Genomic DNA, 21,360 nt, shown 5'->3' with positions numbered 1-21,360 from the left:
GCACGCGAAATGAATCTTTTATATGGAATATTGGTCGCAGTTTCTTTTATGTTGATATTGCTTTTCAGGTTGCAAAATCATTTAGAAAACAGCTAGAGCTCTTCATTTCGGTCCACTGAAATGAGAATGATATGGACACGTTCAAAAACAGTTCTTTTATTTGTCGATATTGGTTTTAAGTCAATCTTATTCATTAGATTTATTAAGTAAGACTTTAATTAAATAAATAAATGTGGCTATCCTTTTTATTATTCCGGTGATAGACGAAACTTCACCACCCCATCAATTGAATGTACATTTCTACGGCCTGCTCGCAGCTGGTCACTAGAGCACCATGTCCGCCTGCAGACCCAACGATTCCGAGTGCTTCTTGGCCTTCATCCGGAGGTCAGCTATCGAAGAACTCTTGCTGTGGGCGGCGGCGAAGGCGGCCAGATTTATTGAGTACTGGGGCACAGAGAAGAGTCCGGCCGGCACGGATCCATTACTTATAGCGGCAGCATACTGAAATCAGCAAAATATTGAATATATATATATATATATTACATATTGGGACCATTAGAATAATACACTATATACACTTTTAAGTACATCCTTGCAAGGAGTCTTCATACACATATATGCATTTGTATTGTTTTAGTTCTTTAAAACTTCTTAAAACATATAATATAGCCTTATAAAACATCGATATTAAATATCTCACTATGTACTATTTGGAATTTTCAAAACCATTTCAAATAATTTAAACTGTTAGTTAACATTCAAGCTTTGTACTATAAAGTTTTCAATACTATATAATCACACTAACATCTTTATAATTTGATAAAAGTTCAAGTGGTTTTAATAAATTTTTCAAGAATACTCATTCGGAGATTTCGAGCTGAAGTTGAACTAGTTACTAGTTAAGTTAGTAATTTAGGATTGGCATCGCCTAATCTGCTAGGATCATAGAATTTTACCTGGTGAGCTGCCACCGAAATAATGGCCGGATCGAAAGCGGAAAAGGCGGCGGCTGCTGCCACGGTGCTGGAAAACTGTTTGATGGCCGAGCGCGATATCGCCGTATTGTGATTATGCGGCGAGTCCACGGTGACCACCTTGCCGGCGGAACTGGTGCCTCCGGAGCCGGGTGCCTGGGGATTCGAGCTGCTCGCTGCGGCGGGATGGGATGGAACGGATGAGCTTCGGAGGGCGGCCAGGCTGACGTAGGGAGCCACGCGGCAGGGCTCCAGCGGAGTGGCGATGGGAGGACTCCGACTGCCCACGAGGAATCCTTTAAAGAATACGTGGATTACAAAAGATGCGATTTAAGTATAGAAAAATATTGGGTAATTTATATATATGAGAGTATAATGTTTAAGAATGTTAGGTTTTATAACGTTGATCTAAGCTTTAATGGGGTTAATTTTAGTGCAGGAAAGTAGGGAGTTTTTAAGAGGGAAGATTTGGTAGAATCGCTTGCAGGTTTTGGCTGTACATTTAATTCGATATTTTGAAAAGTATATAAGAAAGTATAAATGCAAATATTTACGCGCTTATCATAGGATATTTTAAATATAAAACATTTAAAAACAGTCGCTTAAAAAATGAAACATGCACTGTAGCAGAACTTAAACAAATTTATGTTTATAACTCAATAGACAAATTAATATTTATTTACTCAGTAGAGTTTCTTATGGTAATAATAACATACAGGAGAAAATTTAAACCCTTTCTTGTAAGTTTTTATAGTTTTTTGCCTACCTATAGTGCTTTAATCTAGGATAAAAAGGAATATTTTAACGATTACCCGGTAGATTCTCTGCCGGCAATTACTCTGCTGAGATGGATACACTCGTACCTGCTAGATTGGCAAATCGTTTTAAGATTCAGTGACAAGTAATTGAATTCATTTTGTAATTTATTGCTCGGAAAACGCCCCGGAAAGCCGGAACCACAGGGACGTGTTACCGCTGGCAGGCGAAAGCTGGAAAGCCTGGAGCGGCACATACAAATGGGTCTCCTGGGACCGGAGGCCAGGTTAACGTCTTGTTTATGGGTGGTTCACCGGGGCGAAAAGCCTGAGAATTGATATGGACCCATAAAGTGCTGGCCATTCGTTGTGTCTGCCGTGCTTTTTATGCCAAATTTCAATTTGATTACATTTCCGAAACTTTTTTATGCCCGAAGGTCCAGTATTGAAATACAGCAGCATTAGCCGGCAAATTTGATAAATGCGATTATACCTTTTAATCCAATTAAGTAGAGCCTCTACATGCGATTTATTTTTATGGCAAGAAGTGCACACAAGTGGTGTTTAGCACTGAGCAACTCATAAATGTATTGATTTGCATTCCCCTAGACTGTGCGTACTTTGCTCGCGCACCTTTACACCTCTTGGTTTTCAGTTTTTCAGTATTTCTCGGTTCAGTTTGTTTGTTTTTCGAATTATAATCAGGACTCGCAGACCCATCTGCTCAGATTTTGCCCAGCGAAATCCCTTCGGCAATATACATAAAATAAGAACGCTTTTTTTTAGCGACAGCAACGCACAAATCATTGCTAACTTCATCAAATTAAATATTCGGGCAATAAAACGGAGAATACAAATTCTATTGAGTCGGGTGGGGAGTTGATGGATGGGGATAAGTCCTTGGAAACGAGGGTTGAACGGAAACGGAAAGCCAAATGAATTAATGAAGAGACATTTAAACAACTGTGAAAACCGTAACATATTGGCCCCAGCAAGTTGATAAGCCCGAAAATGAACAGCATTCCGAACGGAAATGTAAATGGTCTAGCCTGATTTTTGTGTACTTAACTAATTGCAATTTACACTTTCATTAAGCTTAATTGGCGAAAACTTGGCTACCATGTAATGGCTGGTGAGCGGTGCTCAAAAGAAGCATTAAATTATAGTAGTTTTTAATTAGATTAATATTTTAAAACAAACTTAAGTGGCTTAGTTATTTGCTCACCTTTGTGCATTTGGTTTTCGTGCTTTCTACATTTCGCCCGTCTATTTTGAAACCAAACCTGTAAGTACACATATTGATAAATGGTTGCTTTAGTCTTCATGCTTGTTTCATTAATATAAATTAGAAATTGAGGCATTATGATATCCGATTCCGTCATTAGTATTGGTATTAGTAGTACACTGAATTATCACTGTTTATTTCTCATTAATCTCGGCAGATGCGTGCTTCTTGGAGATTTTAGCGGGCAAAAAGTTACGAAGAGTGAAGCAATTTATTACGGGCCATAAAAAAAGTGACACTCCTGCTGGCTTTGGAATTGTATCTACATATTTCATGACCACATAGTGCCTATTCCAGCACCCTGATTGAGCATTTAATCTCTAACCGGCCCCCCGATGCTCGAGCAATTTCCTACTTGTGTCCCAGACGACAAAGGGTGGCGTAAACCACTTAACACCCCATATCTCTATGCCCTTTCGGAGTGTATTTCCATTTCGATAGAAGTTTGGAACAGTCCTTATTCGACTGTAAACTATGTATATGGATCTGCAACGGTAGACGAGCTGTGTCCTTTTAATGTCCGTGTGTTCGTATGAATGAGTATAGCTTATAGAAGTATAGCTTATAGATCATAGGAGAAATAGAAAAACTTCATTGCTTGATAAACATTCTCATTTACTTTTCGGTGTAGCACTTTTTAGTTCAGTAATGACTATTTTACACAGATAAATGTAAATAAAGTATGAAACTATATAGTTGCCATATAGCATAGGGTATATAAGCTTCGGCTTGCCAAAGTAGCTTCCATTACTATTTTCACAGTGCCGGTGGTTGAAAAATCAAAGTCACTGCTTTCACATTCGTGCTGAATATTTCGGGGAGACAATGTCTGGTTGTCATTAGTACAAGTGTAATGAATAACCATTGAAAATCAATTTTGGACCTCGCAGTGTCCAAAGGGGCGTCCTCGGACATGTCCAATGTCAAGTTGCAATTGGGGGATAATTTATGGAATATAAACGCGGACATAATTACCTGCACTCTAGCTTCGCTGAGGCCCAGTCGCTGACTCAGTTCCTCGCGCATGAAGGCATCTGGATAGTGGGTCTCCTCGAACAGTCGCTCCAGCTCGTTAAGCTGGTCCAGGGTGAAGTTCGTCCGCGATCTCCGCTGCTTGGTGTTTACCAGCGACGAGTCCAGAGGATCGCAGTGCTCCCGGCTTCGACTGGGCTCCGGGGAGACGCACTCTTCCGGCAATAATGGCTTATCCGGCGCCAGCTTCGGCGTATTGCTGTCCTCCGTGCACTCGGTTATATTGGCCGGGACCACTCCAGAAGTTTTCGAATCTAAATATATTACAGCATTTGTTTTATATTAAGTGGCATACCTATTCAACCGATTTACCCTTTGAACACACGCTTATGTAATTTAATCATTTCGTGTTTTAAAATTTATGGGCCCTAACTAAACAGGACCAGATTAATTAAAAAACTATTTCAAAAAATTTCTAATTAATAACTTTAGGTCAGCAGAGTTGGGTGATCCAATGTCTAATACATAGCTTTAAGACCTTCATCTCTATTTAGACCTTTTACTAGTAAAGCAGAAGAAATGTCTATCGGTGAAATGTATATGACATGGAGAAAAAAAAGTTACACACGCACCGAATCTTTTTAACCATGTCCGTCAGTCCGTTTCTTTTGTCCGTATGAACGTTAAGATCTCGGAAAATCCAAATTCAAATCGTAAAATCCCAAAAAAGGCTTTCAAAGAACTCAACATTGCAAGTACATAATTGACCTACAAATTGACTTAAATTTAAGTACTTAACTAATACCAAATAAATAAATAAAACACAATATTTGAGTCAGGTCCAGCAAAATATTGATTTTGTAATACACACATGACATACAATTGATTTGTTTTGCAATCTTAACGCTATTAAATGAAAGTTATACAATTCATTTTTAGAAGATTCGACAGAAGACTTTTAGCTCTAAGCGGGGCTTACCCCGGATTATGTAAACACTATGAACGAGATAATCCCCTTCTGGAACTGGCAGGACAACGGATACCCGGTGGTTCACAAAGTTAGTGGGCAGTTTTTCAACGAATATATCGTGCTGCAATTACTGGGTTACAATCAAATAGTTATGGAAATCAAATTCACTACATACATTATACGGACAGGAATGATTTAAATTGGAATAGTCGGCAAAAAGTTCGTGAAAGAATCGAACGAGTGGATTACGGTTTGCCTTTAGATACACGCAAGCATTGGTAGTGAAGTTATAGAGAAAGGGTTTATAGCCATTCAACTTCTTCAGTACCTGGATTTTTACCTATAAAAAATCAACTCAAACTTATTGATTCACATGAGAAAATGTCGCGCACGGTGTACCCGAAGATCGTTAAATGGCAGCTGGTGAATTCTAGTCCTTACAGTCAAATATTTGTACGTCCGATTTTTTGATTTAAGATAGCATGCTTCAAAGTCCATGAATTCAGTGTCCAGAGGTGAACATATCATGTTGGTAAACTCGAACCCACCGTCGACCTGAATTATTTAATAACTTTTCACTTGCATCCACAGATCACGTTCACCCTTACCCCAAATCCGATTAAAACCAAGCCCAGGAGCACCAGCCAAGTCCATCTGGATTTTGCCATGTCTCAGTTAATTGTGGCACAATAAAGTAATCAGTCCGTGCTCGGTACTTTCCACTAGATCAGTTCATCTAGCCGTGTCCGTTTATCTGTCCGTTCATCAGTCCGTTTGTCTGTTTGTTTAACCGCCAACCCAAAGTTGGGATTGATATGCCAATATATACTAATTTAAATTCCATACATAGTACATAGCAATTACCTATAATGAATACTACAAAATCACACAAGTCATAATTACTGCAAAACAGCTTAATTATCCAACCAGCTTACAAGTTTGTTGTTGAATGAGTGAGATACATGAAATTTAAAGCCCATTTTGGCACAATTAAAAACATGTTATCAGTATTCCTTTTAGTTTAAGTCATAAATATGATACTGATGACATTTCAATTCTAAATATGGCAAAATAATTGGTTTATGTTTTTGCTAAAAAACATATTTAATTTATGTACACGTATTATTGTACATAATATACAAATATCTTAAACGTCTTTAATCTGTAAATTTGTTTCTTGGGATTTTTGATCCTCTCACATGGCATGCAAAACAGGAAATTCCAATCACGGACGGATGTTCCGGACAGATTAGCTTAAGTGGTACTGCAAGATACCCATCATAATTAACTTTACCTTCCGGCTGGGAGTCCACGTCCAGGTCCTCCGAAATTAGCCAGTTCTTGGGCTTCGGCTCCACCACAGCCTTGTGCAGAGTGGGACTGAGGCGATAGGTTTCCACATGCTCCTCGCGATGAGGATGGGATTCCTCCGGGGATTCCGCATCGGCCGCGAGGATCGTGTTGCTCTCGGATACGGACAGGTCGGTAATGTCTATGTCCACGGACTCCTCGCCACTCGCGCAAGTATCGGCGTAACTGCCGCCGGAACTAATCGAGTTTATGAATATGGAGTTTTTCACTTCCGTGGGCTTTTTGATACGCGCGCCCGTCATCGAGTTGAATAAGGCGTGAACACTGTTGTTAGTTAGGTTGAACTCAAAGGACTTTGTGACAAACTGGGCCAACTGCTCCATTATCCTTGGCTTGGCTAAATAAATAAATGCCGCCGCTTTTTTATGCGTTCGAGCATAAGTTGCTGTAACGAAACTAAGCTGCCGACTATTTTATAGTCAACACCAATGGCATTCGGCGTGCCTAATCACCTCAGTTGGCTCTTTATTGCTGCGCATGTCCTTCGGATTATCCACATTATTCGATTCCGCCGCTTAAATTGGGCAAGAGAGCGGCATAATAAAATATTGGCGCATCGATTTTGGCCAGGATCAAACGGACGACTGCCTGTTTTAATGGACAAATATGACTAGTTCAACATCTTGACTCAATTCAATTAGCAATTTCTTTGGTCCTGCAACAGCACTTTGCTCTCCTCTCCTCTCTGCCCCTTCATTTTTCAGCGAGCTCTCTCTCTTTCGCCCGGCGAGTCCTTAAAAAAAACCACCCCAAGTCGGCGGGGCAGTGTAAAGTGAAGTGAAGTCCTGCCTACGGAGGTCCTTTCAATTGCTCTCATTGGTCTACGGAGGAGGCGAAGTGGTTGCACGCTCAGCGATTCCAGCTTACTTTCCTATTATTGGTTATAGCCATTATGGAGCACTATTTATCCATTTATCCATTAAGCGGCAATGAAACACATTATAATTGCAATAAATGATGCCATGTGGGAGGAGTTTTGCGCCGGAGTTTCAGGATTCCTGGTCGCCGGATTCAGGCCTTTCCACTTTATAAATAACTTTTAAATCGCAGTACTTCGCACGCAAATCCACCGAATGGGCATTATTTTCATTTCCCAAAGTCGTCGTCGTCGTGGGAAGCAGTTTTATCGATTTGGGGGCGGGATCAGTGCCGTAAAATAGGAATCTGAGTTGGCGCTTTGCCACGCCCCCAATATTCATTACTTCAACTTTGTGCTAATGACACTGGGCTACAAAGGTGACATAACTCATTGCAGGACTTATTGTACTAGAAACCAATTAAAAGATACTCAGATTCTGTCCCAGTTTTTACAGAACGAACATGAGCCCTCTTCATTTATCAAACAGAATTGTGTTGCGCAGTGTAGTCATTTCATTTATCAACTTTACAAACCTTTTGAGATAGAGATAATTGAATTGCATCCTGAATTTATTCGATGTTATTTAAAAATCATTTATTTTCCCATTACTTTATAGACATGGAAAACAACTAGTTACATGAATTTGTTGATTATTTCTTTACCTGTTCGTTGCTTTTCATATCTATAAGCACCAGTTTAAACAATTGCATAAGCGGCATAATTGGCCATTCCGCACATATTTACTCCCTTGCGAATTCTGATGTAACCATTTTCGCCCCAATTTTGTCCCCACCAGTTCTTTAATATCCAATAATCCTTTCCAAAACCAATAACCACCATGGCATGATTTACAGAAGCCGACGAGCACAGGGGGTCATCGTAGATGCCGTCACTGAAACAAACGGGTGAAATAAAAACTAAGATATATAGGACATTTCTGTCACTACCTGTAAAGTTGAAAAGTCTTCGGGGAGGCATTTATGGATATGGCAACTGGTCCGATGTGGGCAACTGCCGCCTGAATGGCCTGCTCATCGTGCACGGGAAGAATGGCCCAAGATGTTACATTAACCACGGAGAGGTCGGGAACAAACTGGCATTTGCCCTTCTGAAAAACATTAACATTAGGTAGAAGTAGAAGGCTTTCGCCTAATAGTTGTCAAAATGGGATAACTAGGTCATATTTAACATATACCACAAATAAGCAAACTTACAACTCGTAGTACTAGATATATGTAAATCAAGAGGTTAAGTTTGTTGCATTCCATGTTATGACTAAATAACAGTATGTATTCTATTAATAATGGTCTATAGTACTAATTATAATAAGATAACATGTTTAATAAACAAAAGTTGGGTACCTGAACTTACCAATTAAATGAATATTTCACGTTGTAGCTATTCTACCAACCTTATGTTTAATGAGCTTTGCTTTCGGTGTAACTGGTATTCTTGTATATACAAAGCATCTATCTTTTGAATTGTATGTTATTTCTAATTACCCTTGCCACATATGGATAATCCTCCTCCCTCATTATGCCACCCGTGCTCTGCAAATAACGCAGTGTATTTCGCAGGGAGCCGCCGACGCATCCTTGGTTTCCATGGGTCACACTGCAGTCCACAATTTGTTGCTTACTCAGGCCCAGTATCTTTCCGGTTCGCTTGAAAACCTGGCCCATGATGCTCTCGGCAATGGAGAAAGCGTAGCAGGAACCGCAGGAAAGTTGATTATAGGGGGGCGTGTTGAATCCTTTACTGCGCCAATCCAAGCTTTCGGGTACATTGCTCATCAGGGGAGAGCCAACTATTTCGGCCATATTATCCGCGCTGTCTTCAATATTGCTCTTCAAGAGTCGCAAATATCCCTTAAGGTAACCATCTGTGCTCTGGTTTTAAAGATATTTAAATATTATAATTGACTTAAGGCTTGCAGCTGAATATGTGGGAAATACGTACCATGTCAGCGAAAATATTTGGTTTTAACCGAAAGCTCGTTTGACCATCCTTATAGTTTTGGTTGTGTTCCTCAATAACTTTGTAATTTTCCTCAAATGCCTTGTAACTTCGCATTTCATCATAGGTGCGAAGATATTTGCGATTGTTATTATTCTAACAGGTAATGCATTTATAAGCTTTAATAGGTTTAATTTATATGGTTTTTAAACTTACCTTAAACTTTTCGAATTCGCTCTTGCAATCTACAGCAGAAGTATTTCCTTCGTTCAAAGTGGAAGTTACAATTTGGTTATTTAGGCCACATAAAAAGCTAAAGAATATCAATTTCCACATTGTCTTTGACTCAGCTACGTTTATCTACTGTCGTTATAATAAAACCGCAACTAAGCATATTTATGCTTTCTTAAGAAGCCACGAAAAGTCTGATCGAAACAGTGAGCACCCGTTAATTTTAATTTAAATTAAGCTGCATCCAAACAAATCAAAATTATACAAAAAGAAAATCATTTGTATTCTAAAATGTGTTAAAACTTTCCCAGAAGTACCAAAATATTGATGAACGTCGTAAAAAAACATCTGATTAGCTCTGATTAAGTTTACAAGCTGCGTACAGAACTAAGTTAAGGAATAAAAATGGTTGACATGGATATTCATATTAATTTATATTAAGAAACTCATAATTATTATAGAATTAAAAATACATTTTGAAAACACATCAGTTGTTTTTGGGGATTGCAAGTCCGCTGTAGGCCGACTGTGTTTCACATCATCCTATAATTCAAGTCGTTCCCTAAGAAGTGCATTATGGCTTTTCTACGGAGTTATGCAACAAATCTTGCAAGATTGTCAGTAATCAGTGGAAAAAAATGATCGATGAAAACATGAGGGTACCCCAAACGTAGATTCATATACCCTTTGTCTTATATGCCAGTCGGAAATCAGTGTTCCTTTTCATTTGTTTCAGAAATGATTTAAAGTGTGTATTCTTAGGCCCAAGAACAGCTGTTTTGCATAACATTGCGAATCCGGTTGATTTGCGTCAAAACAAAACCAGGATCATGCTGAAAACCGCTGTTAGCCGCTTATTACAAATTAATTCAGTAAGTTTGTCCATGCCACATGGGTATGGCGATAGTAATCCATCGAATTGCAGGTGCAATGTGTCAGCCGGGCGAATTCGGTTCGCAATATCAACCTGATTCCCATGGTGGTCGAGCAAACTGGCCGCGGTGAGCGGGCTTACGATATATTCTCCCGTCTGCTGAAGGAGCGGATAATTTGTCTGATGGGCAATATAACTGATGACATCAGTTCCACCGTGGTGGCTCAACTGCTGTTCCTGCAATCGGAGAACGTCAACAAACCGATCCATCTGTACATCAATTCCCCCGGCGGTGTTGTTACAGCGGGTTTGGCGATCTACGATACGATGCAGTACGTCAAGCCACCAATAGCGACTTGGTGCGTTGGTCAGGCCTGCTCGATGGGATCCCTCCTGCTTGCGGCCGGTTCGCCTGGGATGCGTTACTCCTTACCCAATGCGCGGATCATGATACATCAACCCTCTGGTGGCGCCCAAGTAGGTATTTTCCAGTTTTTTTATTGCTCCGCATTGATGTTGTAATCTCGCCCAGGGTCAAGCCACGGACATCCTAATACATGCCGAGGAAATTATAAAAATCAAGCGCCAGCTGACCAACATCTACGTGAAGCACGCCAAGAACACATATGAAGAGATGTGCGGACGCATGGAGCGCGACCACTTCATGACCCCCGAGGAGGCCAAGGTGCTGGGCATTATCGACCACGTGCTTGAACATCCTCCAGAGACTGTTTCCGAAACTGGGCCCGCGTCGGACGGCGGCGTAACCTCCGGCAAAGCCGTGCCTGAGGAGTGTGAGAAGAAGAGAAGCAAGCAGGCGGCTTAAAATTCTCAGTCGTCCATAGACCAAAATTCAATCCTAAGTTTGAAACATTTTGAATAATTCAGTTTTCTACAGAATATATACTTTCCAGTACCAAGTCCCCTTGTTCATGATTCTGCATTATCACTATTGAAAGCCTTTACATAACAGTTGCTCTTAGTTTAGATAGGATGATCTGGAATTATCGTTATCTGATTGAAGAGCTAGTCTTTTTCGGAAGAACACATAGATTCCATATTTCCCCCAACGAACTTTGTATCAGTCCTCTCCTCCCTTGGAAAATAAATTCCTCGGCAAAATACTAAACAAATCAATAAACTTTTAGTAAAATTACATAAATACAGTATTCAGTACGGCATTTGATTGTTTGGTTGTCGGTAGTTTTTGGGAGCTTTATGCATGGTTTTATAATTAACTTTCAAGTCGATCTGCATTTATTTCTTATTAGAAAATCTAAAAGCTATATCAGAAAAAGAGATACTTGTTTGTGCGCAAACGCATATTCTTAATTAAGTAAAGGAATTAGAAACCAAGTTTCCCGTTTAACTTTGATCCATTACTATAATATCTGAGCTACCGGTGATCGAATCCTTCTGTATGTACTCGAAGATCTTGTTTAATTCTGGTGTTTCTTTGATCGACTTGAGGAAATCCACTAACTGCTGATTTTTGTCTGTTGGGCAAGAATTTCAGTTAGTTTATCGTAAGATACAATGTTTGAACAATGTGTACTCACTTGCTTTTGGTATTTGCGAAAGGGCCGACACTGCACGAAGGGCAGAACGCTTCAGTTCGTCCTGCTTTTCGTACTCCTGTTTCACAGAGTTGGCCTTCACCTTGTGGGTGCACGTATCACGTAGTTGCTGTATAAATTGATCGAGTCCTGGAAGAGAGGCAAGGTGAAAAGAAATTTCAAGTGACAGGCTGAGGTAGTACTCACTTAGCAGGACCTTATCAGGACACAAGATGGCCAGACGTGCTGTCATCAGGTACGTCAGCATCTTGATGTCGTAGTGGTCGCACAGACCAGCCTGGACATGATCCAGGAACTGCATGACATCCACACGATCCAAGCCCTGCTCGAGAAGTGTGTACATGCATTCAAATGCCGCTTTGCGAATGTCTAGACCGTCGTCGACGGTGTGCTTGAAGGGACCCATCTCCACCTCCCTAATGAGTTCGCTCTTCACCTTCGTCTCCGAGTACAGCCAAGGCAAGAGGGTGGGCAGCAAGTCGCGCACCAAGCTGGGCTTGTTGTGCACCGCAGAGTTGAAGGCTACTAGCGCGACGCGTCGCACCTGTGGCTCCGGATCTCGCAGAGCGAACAGAAACTCGCCAATGTTCTGCTTGAGCAGGACATCAATGGGCTGCGGCTGATCGGAGATGGTGAACTTTACGGAGGAGACAACCACCGTGCGCATGGTGGGGCTTTCGGAACGCAATGCCTGCTGCAGTTGCGGCAGCAGTTCGTCGGGATTGACCAGCACAAGTTTGCCCAGGCACTCGGCCACCACGTTGCGTGACCCCTCCTCTGAGCACTCGCAATGCTTGAAAAGCTGGGCCCAAATGGATGGCACCGAGGGCAAGAGCTGAGCCAGTCCGCTGGGCGACACCGACAGCGATGAAATGACCTCCTTAAGCGAATGTAGCAGCAAATACTGTCTCTTTGGCTGCACCTCAATCTCGTGCAGAATCAGAGGTAGGTATGTCTGCAGGCTTCCCACGGACACCGCGCCGAGAGCATGCGAGGCTGCAGCCTTTACATCCTCCGAGGTGGCCCCAAAGCATTCAATAATTGTCTGTGGCAGCACCTGTATGGAGCTCAGATCAAAATGCCGGCCAATCTCTCCGATGGTGAGCAAACAGAATATAATTTCCGTATCGTTACGCTTCTGCAGATCCGTTATCAGCTTTGTGGCCAACGGGGTCGCCACCTGGGGACACTGCTGTGTTAAGGCAGCGATGCACTTGGCCGATGAGTGATAGGCCTGCTTGTGCAGCTGCACCACCTCACTGGGAGCGCCGGCAGTGGCTCTGGAGTTGGCATCGCCGTTGCCACCCAAAACTGGAGCCATAAGCTTCGAGACCAACGAATGATAGTCCAGGCCAGTCAGCTGTGTTTGCACCAAGGCTTGGAACAGCTCCAAAGTGCAGTTCAATGCAGACCCCTGTAACAATCAAATCAGTTATTAGTTATGTTAATGGTGTAGCTGTTAACAATAGTATTATTTGGCCTACCTGCAGCAAAGGAGATCGAACGAGGATAAGCACAGAGCGCAAGAACTGCTCATGTATACCGACAAGAGCTTGGGGCTGCCGGCGAGCTACCGTGCTCAAAAGTGTCAGAGAGTACTGAGCAACGTGCAAGTCCGAGTCGGATATGAGCGGTGGAATCTCAACTATGGCTGTCTGCAGTAGGTTCGGCTCAAAGTTGCTCGAATAGTTGATGACGATCTTGTTGATCAGATCGAGGGAGTGTAGCTTCAGGGCGCGGTGGTTCTTTCGAAGGAATGTGCCCAATGCGGGTAACACGTCGTGCAGGATGGGAGTTAGATCAATGCGCAGGGAGGAAGCTGCGATCAGGGTCAACGCCTTCACGCTGCTGAGCCTGGTTACTTCGTTCTTAAGGCGCTCCATGAAGATTGGCAGGCAAACCGCCAGCTCGTTCTGCAGCATGTCGCCCATGTTGGCGATAATCTGTCCCATGCAGGCTATAGCTCGCTCCTTCACCTCCTGGTCGACATCCGTGACTTTCAGTTTCTGCAAGGTGCACGAGTACACCTGTCCCACAAACGAAGGTGCATCAAAGTCGGACTTGGCCGCATTCGGTTCCAGCGGACGAATCACCTTCACCAATTGCTGCAACACCAAGAGCGCCTCTGTGGCAATCTTATAGAACGGATCAAAGACCGAAGTCACCACAAGGGGCACCAGTGAAGGTATATGTGGATGAAAGACATGCGGCGGATGTCCCTGGAGCAGCGAGTAGAGGAATCCCAGAGACTCGATCTTCATGTTGCTGGTAGAACTCTTGTCATTCAGCGAATAGCTTATGCCCGGCACAATGCTCTCCAAGTAGGGACCCAGGGCGCCTGGTAGCGAATTCAACAGCTCACGCAGCAAGAGGAAGCAATCTTGGCGCGTTTTCATCGATTTTTCCCTCATTAACGGCTGTATGGCTTTTACAATGAGTGGCAGCTGCTCAATTAACAGCGAGGTGGGCCCCGATACCTGATCCATGGAGTCGTGGTCGTTGGCCACGTCGTCGGTGAGGCGTGTGTTCTTTAGCAGGGCCACATAAGCGTGAAAGATGTCGGACTTAACATTCTCCTCGCGCTCCTTGAAACGCGCAATCAAAGCCGGACTCAGGCTGCGATAGAAGTCCTCGATGAGCTCCTGGCGCGTGGATATCAAAACCTCCAGACACTTGGCTGCAGCGCGACGAACCTTCCAGCTCATGTCGTCGTCGTCACTGTACTCCTCACTGTCAACGTACTCATCATCCTCCGTGTCCATGGCATTGCCAGTATCGCCATCATCCGTCTCGTAGTTATAGTTTGGATCGTAGGTGATATAGTTGAGGCACAGCTCCAGGATCTAACAAAAACCATACGTTATTCAATGTAAAACCTAATATAAAGGTCATGAATTGTTTACCATGGGAATATGCGAGTTTATGGCATCTGGGCAGCGCATAACGAATGCTTCGCATGCCTGAAGACAAAACTCGCGCAGCTCATCATCGTCCTGCTGGCTGTACTGGCTCAGCAAGAGCATGGAACGATCAATGTGGTTGCAAAGTCGATGGCCAGCCTGTCGACTAAAGAGTAATGTACAATAAAATTAAATCTAAAACTCATATGGCAGAAAATATATACTTAATAAATAAGAATGTCGGGAATTGAGGAAGAATACAAATGCATGAGTATGCAAAAGGGGAGCGAACGAAAATAAAGTAAGCCATACGATGTTTGGTTTATTTTCTTAAGAGCAATCCTACACCACTGTCAATCGGTACATACCATATCGAAGCCAGGCACTGAATGTTAGTTCGAATGGCAGCTTGAGTTGATGGTTTCTCTAGGCCATCGAGCAGGTGATCGATGACACCGTTGTAGGCATTGCTGTTGGCCTGGATAAGCAGGAACGACAGGGCCACGATGGTTCGCTTGCGAACAGCTTGGCGCGAGGAGGCCAACTGGGGCATCAGAGCTTTCAGTATGGTGCTGTGGAAGGGTACCAGGAACTCCCCAAAGCGAGAGAGCAGATCGGCTAGAATGTCCAGCGACTCCAGCTTCACAGAGACGTCCTCCTGTTAAGGAACAGCGGATTATACGTTTTGATGCCTAGGGACCAGCAGAATTACCCACCTTCTCAATAGCTGTGCTCAGTTTGCCGGTAATCCTTTGGCAGACATTTGGGGCTAGGGAATTTGAAGACTGCGGCAGCTCGGCAATCACTGTCTTCAGGCCAATACTTGATATGTCGCGCAGCTGCTCGGTGTTGGACATCATGTTGGCGCACAGCGAGTCCACGATGGTCTCCACCTGGATCTCCTTCACCTTGTTGACCAGAGGGCCCAAACACTTGACTGCCAAGTTCTGGACCTCGCCGTTCTTGTCCTCCAGCAGTTTGAGCACCATTCGCACCACCTTTTTCTCGGACTCGTCGTCCAGGATAATGCTATCTTTCTGTAACTCCGTCATCAGATCGTTTGTTGCCATGAAACGAAAGTCCTTGTCCGTCGACGTCATCTGCAGCAGTCGAAAGCTCCATTAGAATTTCGATATGTTGCTAAAATGAAATTCTATACATACTTTTTCCAGCAAATTTGCAATTTGGTGGTACTGATGTGACGCCATAGCGAAGCCTTTCAAACGTTCGATCGATTGCAATTAAGTGATAAGTGAAATATTGTATATTTGTTCCGGGTTGCCCTATTTTTGGCGTTCAGAAACTTGAAAATCTACTGAAATTTTTCCGGTATTGAATCTCCAAGTTTTATGTTCACTCAATTTTGTTATAAAGGCTGCTTTAATGGGCCCAGTTTGAAAAACCGAAAACGGCATATAATAATACCTAACGCCATTGGATGCCGATAAGAGTTTTGTCAATTTTAGTGGTATAAAATAAAATGATGAAATATTTTGGTATTATTACCTATACGTTGGTGAACTTCCCGTTTTTTATTATTTAAATGCTATATTAAAATTAAAAGAAATATTATAGAATATTAATACCCAATTTATTTACTAGTATAACATTTCGTCCCATTACCATCGTTTCTGAGGAACGATAAATCAGTTAGGCACTGGGAGTCTCCCATCTCTAGGAATGTGCCGCTCGTTTTCAGGGATTATTTTAAACAAAATCGCAGCACACTGCTAGAATCTAATCAAAATACATACTATATACAAATAAAAGCTAACAAAATGGATCAGATTTTGAACAAGGAAAACACCGGCATTAATTGTAAGTTGAATTTAGTTCGATTACCATTGGTATTGGTAATTCCATAGCCAGTTAATATTACAGTGCCGGCGAATCCCATGAAAAATGGAGTCCCTCCCAACTCCGTATTGAAGAAACCACTTGGGAAACTTGACAATGTGATGCACCAAACTCCTGGAATAACCCCATTCAAAGGCACTGCTCTGAAACTCGAGGGCAGTATCGCCAAGCTTTCGCTGCGAAAGGCTCCTAAACAAAATGTGGTCCACAAGGATCGAGAGGAAGTTAGGTATAAAACAAATAGCTGCTTTTTGGGCGCCTACATATTGAATTGCGAATCCAAAGTCGTGAATTTGTTCAACTACACTGACTTTCCAAACGTGAAATGTTTGAAGAACTGCAGCAAGCGTAAGTATTAATTAATTTTAAATGATTTTCTTGGAAAATTTTACTATATTTCTGTAACCCTACAGCGGTCACAGAGACCTGGTCCGAAAATCAATCGGGCTATGAAGGGCTTTTGGATCAACTTTATCTTGACCTTCGCACTTTGGAAAACCATTTGGAAAATAGGTGTCTTCCGCCCCTAGATTTTAATGACCTGCCATACATATATAAGACAGAAAACATGGAGCCTGCAGAGCCTGAATACGTATTAAATTTATTTCCCCCTATGCCCAGTTTGGAAGGTATTGATATTCTATTTTAGATCCTTGTTTAAAAGTTCGTGGCTTATATTGTGGTTAAACAATCCAAAACTAGGTACCTTTGTATTACTAAAGAAATATTTATTAATGTTAGGCTAAGACAAACTTTAATATCATAAGCTGTCCAACTTTGTTGTCTCATCTTCTAATCGCATTTGTGAAAAAATACAACTAAAATACATTTTGTACGCTCCAATTGATTTAGTAGTTAAAATCGGACAAATACATATATGTTCACATTATGCCTTCAACATTACACCTGCTTGTTCTAAGGTTCGTAAGTGTATCACACTTTTTTTCAAGGATTAAGTTATGGGCATTTGGATAATATTTGTGGATTTTATGGCTGTCAGCCTTAAGTCTCTTTGTATTTTATTTTAAATTTGTGGGGGCTGTGTTGCTATTTCTTTTTGGTAAAGTCATCTTTATTAGCTTTATTACTTAAATTTTGTGAAACTATTCTATCAAGGTTATTTCAGTTAAAAGATTCATTATGATTGATGTATCTCGCTAGCTAGTTTTTGTTTCGATCTTTTAGCCTTTTTCCCGCTAAATGAGATCTGTCTTTTTTCTGGTGGCCAATAGTTGGCAACACTGCAGCACAGTAATGTATCCAGTTTTTTTTACATTGCTGCAGAAAGGTTTCTCGTCTCGCTGGTGACCTTAGTGGTCCGTTCTCCTGGATAAAATAAAAGTGAAAATTAACAATATGAATGTATAAAACAAAATGTAAATGCAATAGAGGTATACATCTAACGAATAATCATACGCTTCGGCAAACGAGCATGAAATGACTTACTTAATATGTGCAATTGTACACTAATAATTCTGTTTGTGTTAAAATTATGACCTAATACGGCAAATGGTACATAATACATATGCACTTAACATACTTTCCGACCACACCAAATCGAAAGACTTAGGCGACAAACTCGTAATTACCGAGCGATGTTGCGATGTACATATGTTTAAAGACGTGGCAGTGTCACCAGTGCAACAATACATCTCTTGTATGTATGTAAACATGCTGTTAATGTATAATATTTCCTGTCTGATGAAATCAAGATCGAAATTAATTACCGACACTTCAATGGACTATCAGTGAACGAAAAGTTGCACTAACACACGTACTAAGTATTTCTGGCCAATAAATTAATTAGATATTCATTTCTGCAGTCACTCTGAATGATATGCGGTTTTAATGTGCTGAAAACGAAACCCGAAACCATTCTTTGTTCAACATAATATTGAATAATCTTAAAAATGGTCTACCCTGAAGAACCTTTTTGGGTTTTACCAACCGTAACTGGATTTTACGAAGATAGAGATTATAGAGGTGAGATTTATTTGTTTATTTATATGTGGGCATAAACCATTCGTATAAAACGTAAATCTTTCAGTAAATGTCGTTGAAGCCCTTCAAGAGTTTTGGCAAATGAAGCAGTCCCGTGGAGCTGAAATGAAAAATGGAGCTCTTGTGATTTACGAATCGATTCCATCTAATAGCCAGCCATACATATGTTTCGTAACACTTCCTGGAGGAAGCTGCTTTGGAAGTTTTCAAGTAATTACGCTTTTGGAAAATTGTTGACGCAGTTTTGTAACACGTTTTATACATTTTAGAACTGTCCAACCAAGGCAGAGGCTCGTCGCAGTTCGGCTAAGATTGCCTTGATGAATTCCGTCTTTAATGAGCATCCTTCGCGTCGAATTAGCGATGAGTTCATTCAAAAAGCGGTTCAAGATGCTCGAACTTCCTTTAAGGGCACATCGCAAATCAACGAAGGCACAGAGTCGGGCATCGGAGCATTCAGGTGGGTACTTACACCATAATATATTCATACGTACTAATACAATTTGCCATTAAAAACCTATCCTAAAACACATGGGCATATATTTTCTGACTAAGTATTATGAATTAATAAAAATTGTTTTGAGTTTAGATTCATGCTGGAGGCGAACAAGGGAAGAACCATGCTGGAGTTCCAAGAGCTCATGACCGTCTTTCAACTGCTCCACTGGAATGGATCGCTGAAGGCAATGCGCGAACGGCACTGCTCCAGGCAGGAAGTGGTGGCCCACTATTCGAACCGGAGCTTGGACGACGAAATGCGGTCGCAGATGGCATTGGATTGGATTGCCAGGGAGCACGACAATCCCGGAGTTATTCGCAGGGAGTTAGTTCTCGCCGAGAGGGAGCTGGAGACCTTTCGCATGGCTGGGCGTGAATTGCGCTTTCCAAAAGAAAAGAAGGACATCCTTATGATAGCACATAATCAGCTGGGCGGCAGTGCCCTTAACTCGGCTTCCATTGATGATTAATCGAAAAAATTAATAAGCATCGTGCACGTTCGAAATTAACCCTTTTTTAGATAAATCGTATAATTTCACCTTTAACGACGAACAATATTTATTTAATTGGCATACCATATGATCTCCATGATGAAAAACAAGCGGAAATTATTACACTTCGCACAAACACTTCCAAATTATGAAAATTAATTTAAAAATCTTTGAAAATGTGATTTTTAAAACAGCTGCTACAAAAATAAGACTAAATCCAATAAAATAAATATAATATTTTAACTGTAATGTCTGTATTCTATGAACATTTGTATACTTTAGTAGTAAAAATATAGTGTGGAGCTACAAAGTTGATTTTCACTTTTGAAAAAAATTATATTTCCTGTGTCTTGTAAGCATTCTAAAAAAAAAGTTATAAACTTTAATGCATTAACAAAATGAATTATTTTAATAGTAAGACCATATTATATATTTCTCAATCCATCGTTCCAACATAGTGCAGTCTCACACACTTGCACAAATTCGGATGGTGGTGTCCATCCCTGGAAATTAGTGTCATTAGCGACGCTACCTTATCTGTTTTTCTGTGAATGTAACACATACATACAATAGAAATAAAAAAAAACGAAGAAAAAAGTTTCTTCAAGCTGCCCAATTGCCTTCAATAACATTGAGCAAACATCAGACACGTTAGCACAAGCCAAACGGAACAAAAAGAATAGGGACCCAGCAGCAAAATGGCCTCTGAAGAGCTACCAGCTGATCTGGACAAGTTGAAAATAACACAGACTCATCGTCTCGTCAAATGCGTGAAACGAAATCCATTTTACGATGCAGATAATGGATTCGATCCATCTGAGGCCATTTGCGAAGGCGCCACAACTGATGGCTCCAAACCACGATCACAACATCGCTGGAAATGCAGACCCCGACGAAAATCCGAGAGTTGTTTGCATGACTGCAAGCAAGAGGACTCCTTTGTTCCAGAAGAATCCTTCGAGATTGTTAGTCCGTTGAGCTGCTCCCACGGCGTCCAGAAGCATTATCAAAAGCGAAATGGAACATCGAAGAAGAACATATTTCGGCCACCCATACTAAAGTCCTTGTACGGCTGCGAGCATGGCAAATGGATTGTACGCAGTGGTAGAATTGTGCCCTGCAAGCCAAAAGAGGAATCCAGTGATACTGTTGGTCAGGTCGCCGACGAACTAAAATCGAGTTGCACATGCGCATTTCGTGACGTCATTGGCGAATGCAACGCCATGCTTGACGAATCGAAGAGAAGCACCCTGGGAAATAGCTGGCACTTGTCAAGGAACAGCAGTTCGTCCAAGGCGCGTCATTCAGCAAGTGCTTTAGAAGTGCCAGGACCTTCTGGATCCGCACACAGCCATAAGATCGACACCTTGGGAGTGTCTGCCGCCACAAGATCTCTGTCAGCCGTTTCGCTAGTGGGTGCAACGTGCTCGCAGCAGGCCAGCTACAACTCCGCGAGCCCCGGGAACTGCGATGATGTTACCATCGGTGAGCTGGCCAGCTACTTCGACACCATTGTTCATATTCCCAAAAAGATGTCCTCAATGGCTGAGATGATGTATATATAATTATTGAATGGTGAACAATATTAATTCATACAATTTCTCTGAATATATTTGTAAGTTTCAAGTGTACGATATATATGTTATTTGTGAATTTAATTACACAATTTCAGCCCTTTGTAACTTCAGTTAACTAATCTAAATATTTATACTGTATAATATGTACATAGTCATTGGTATATCCTGCGAAATACAGCATTTCTAAGCATACCTAAACACGACTTTTA

The 21,360-nt window shown here is 41.6% G+C and overlaps 7 protein-coding genes across 8 annotated transcripts; 4 read left to right on the top strand and 3 right to left on the bottom strand.

Annotated features, from left to right (window-relative positions):
* Window positions 1–286: 286 nt before the first annotated feature.
* On the bottom strand, window positions 287–6,653 carry LOC122626429 (short stature homeobox protein 2). The gene is made up of 5 exons (XM_043806689.1): window positions 6,254–6,653; window positions 3,993–4,303; window positions 2,958–3,015; window positions 960–1,273; window positions 287–504 (listed from the first exon to the last, which is right to left on the bottom strand). Exons 1-5 carry the CDS (start codon window positions 6,651–6,653, stop codon window positions 325–327), a joined length of 1,263 nt encoding a protein of 420 aa, XP_043662624.1. The 3' UTR covers window positions 287–324.
* Window positions 6,654–7,740: 1,087 nt separating this feature from the next.
* LOC122626318 (procathepsin L) lies at window positions 7,741–9,518 on the bottom strand. The gene is made up of 5 exons (XM_043806519.1): window positions 9,362–9,518; window positions 9,149–9,301; window positions 8,692–9,078; window positions 8,137–8,297; window positions 7,741–8,081 (listed from the first exon to the last, which is right to left on the bottom strand). The coding sequence occupies exons 1-5, from the start codon at window positions 9,479–9,481 to the stop codon at window positions 7,886–7,888; spliced, it is 1,017 nt and encodes a 338-aa protein (XP_043662454.1). The 5' UTR covers window positions 9,482–9,518; the 3' UTR covers window positions 7,741–7,885.
* Window positions 9,519–10,077: 559 nt separating this feature from the next.
* LOC122625022 (ATP-dependent Clp protease proteolytic subunit) lies at window positions 10,078–11,170 on the top strand. Its single transcript, XM_043804848.1, has 3 exons — window positions 10,078–10,248; window positions 10,302–10,727; window positions 10,783–11,170. The coding sequence occupies exons 1-3, from the start codon at window positions 10,207–10,209 to the stop codon at window positions 11,074–11,076; spliced, it is 762 nt and encodes a 253-aa protein (XP_043660783.1). The 5' UTR covers window positions 10,078–10,206; the 3' UTR covers window positions 11,077–11,170.
* Window positions 11,171–11,484: 314 nt separating this feature from the next.
* LOC122625018 (cullin-associated NEDD8-dissociated protein 1) lies at window positions 11,485–16,110 on the bottom strand. Its single transcript, XM_043804835.1, has 8 exons — window positions 15,891–16,110; window positions 15,444–15,827; window positions 15,096–15,385; window positions 14,731–14,893; window positions 13,312–14,670; window positions 12,014–13,241; window positions 11,810–11,956; window positions 11,485–11,746 (listed from the first exon to the last, which is right to left on the bottom strand). The coding sequence occupies exons 1-8, from the start codon at window positions 15,933–15,935 to the stop codon at window positions 11,616–11,618; spliced, it is 3,747 nt and encodes a 1,248-aa protein (XP_043660770.1). The 5' UTR covers window positions 15,936–16,110; the 3' UTR covers window positions 11,485–11,615.
* Window positions 16,111–16,393: 283 nt separating this feature from the next.
* On the top strand, window positions 16,394–17,390 carry LOC122626312. The gene is made up of 3 exons (XM_043806511.1): window positions 16,394–16,545; window positions 16,609–16,932; window positions 16,998–17,390. The coding sequence occupies exons 1-3, from the start codon at window positions 16,506–16,508 to the stop codon at window positions 17,231–17,233; spliced, it is 600 nt and encodes a 199-aa protein (XP_043662446.1). The 5' UTR covers window positions 16,394–16,505; the 3' UTR covers window positions 17,234–17,390.
* Window positions 17,391–17,867: 477 nt separating this feature from the next.
* On the top strand, window positions 17,868–19,817 carry LOC122626068 (protein limb expression 1 homolog). 2 transcript variants are annotated; one of them, XM_043806182.1, is made up of 5 exons: window positions 17,868–17,975; window positions 18,408–18,567; window positions 18,632–18,795; window positions 18,855–19,045; window positions 19,175–19,817. In XM_043806182.1, exons 2-5 carry the CDS (start codon window positions 18,495–18,497, stop codon window positions 19,551–19,553), a joined length of 807 nt encoding a protein of 268 aa, XP_043662117.1. In that variant the 5' UTR covers window positions 17,868–17,975; window positions 18,408–18,494; the 3' UTR covers window positions 19,554–19,817. The 2 variants fall into 2 exon arrangements, with proteins under 2 accessions (XP_043662117.1, XP_043662118.1); XM_043806183.1 differs by having other exon boundaries at window positions 17,871–17,960.
* Window positions 19,818–20,099: 282 nt separating this feature from the next.
* LOC122625855 lies at window positions 20,100–21,343 on the top strand. Its single transcript, XM_043805889.1, has one exon. It carries the CDS (start codon window positions 20,273–20,275, stop codon window positions 21,137–21,139), a length of 867 nt encoding a protein of 288 aa, XP_043661824.1. The 5' UTR covers window positions 20,100–20,272; the 3' UTR covers window positions 21,140–21,343.
* Window positions 21,344–21,360: the final 17 nt, after the last annotated feature.

This window comes from Drosophila teissieri, chromosome 2L (assembly GCF_016746235.2).
Source record: "Drosophila teissieri strain GT53w chromosome 2L, Prin_Dtei_1.1, whole genome shotgun sequence".
Lineage (NCBI taxonomy): Eukaryota > Metazoa > Arthropoda > Insecta > Diptera > Drosophilidae > Drosophila > Drosophila teissieri.
Note: the sequence above shows the minus strand (reverse complement) of the source record. Positions and strands in the feature narration are given on the sequence as shown.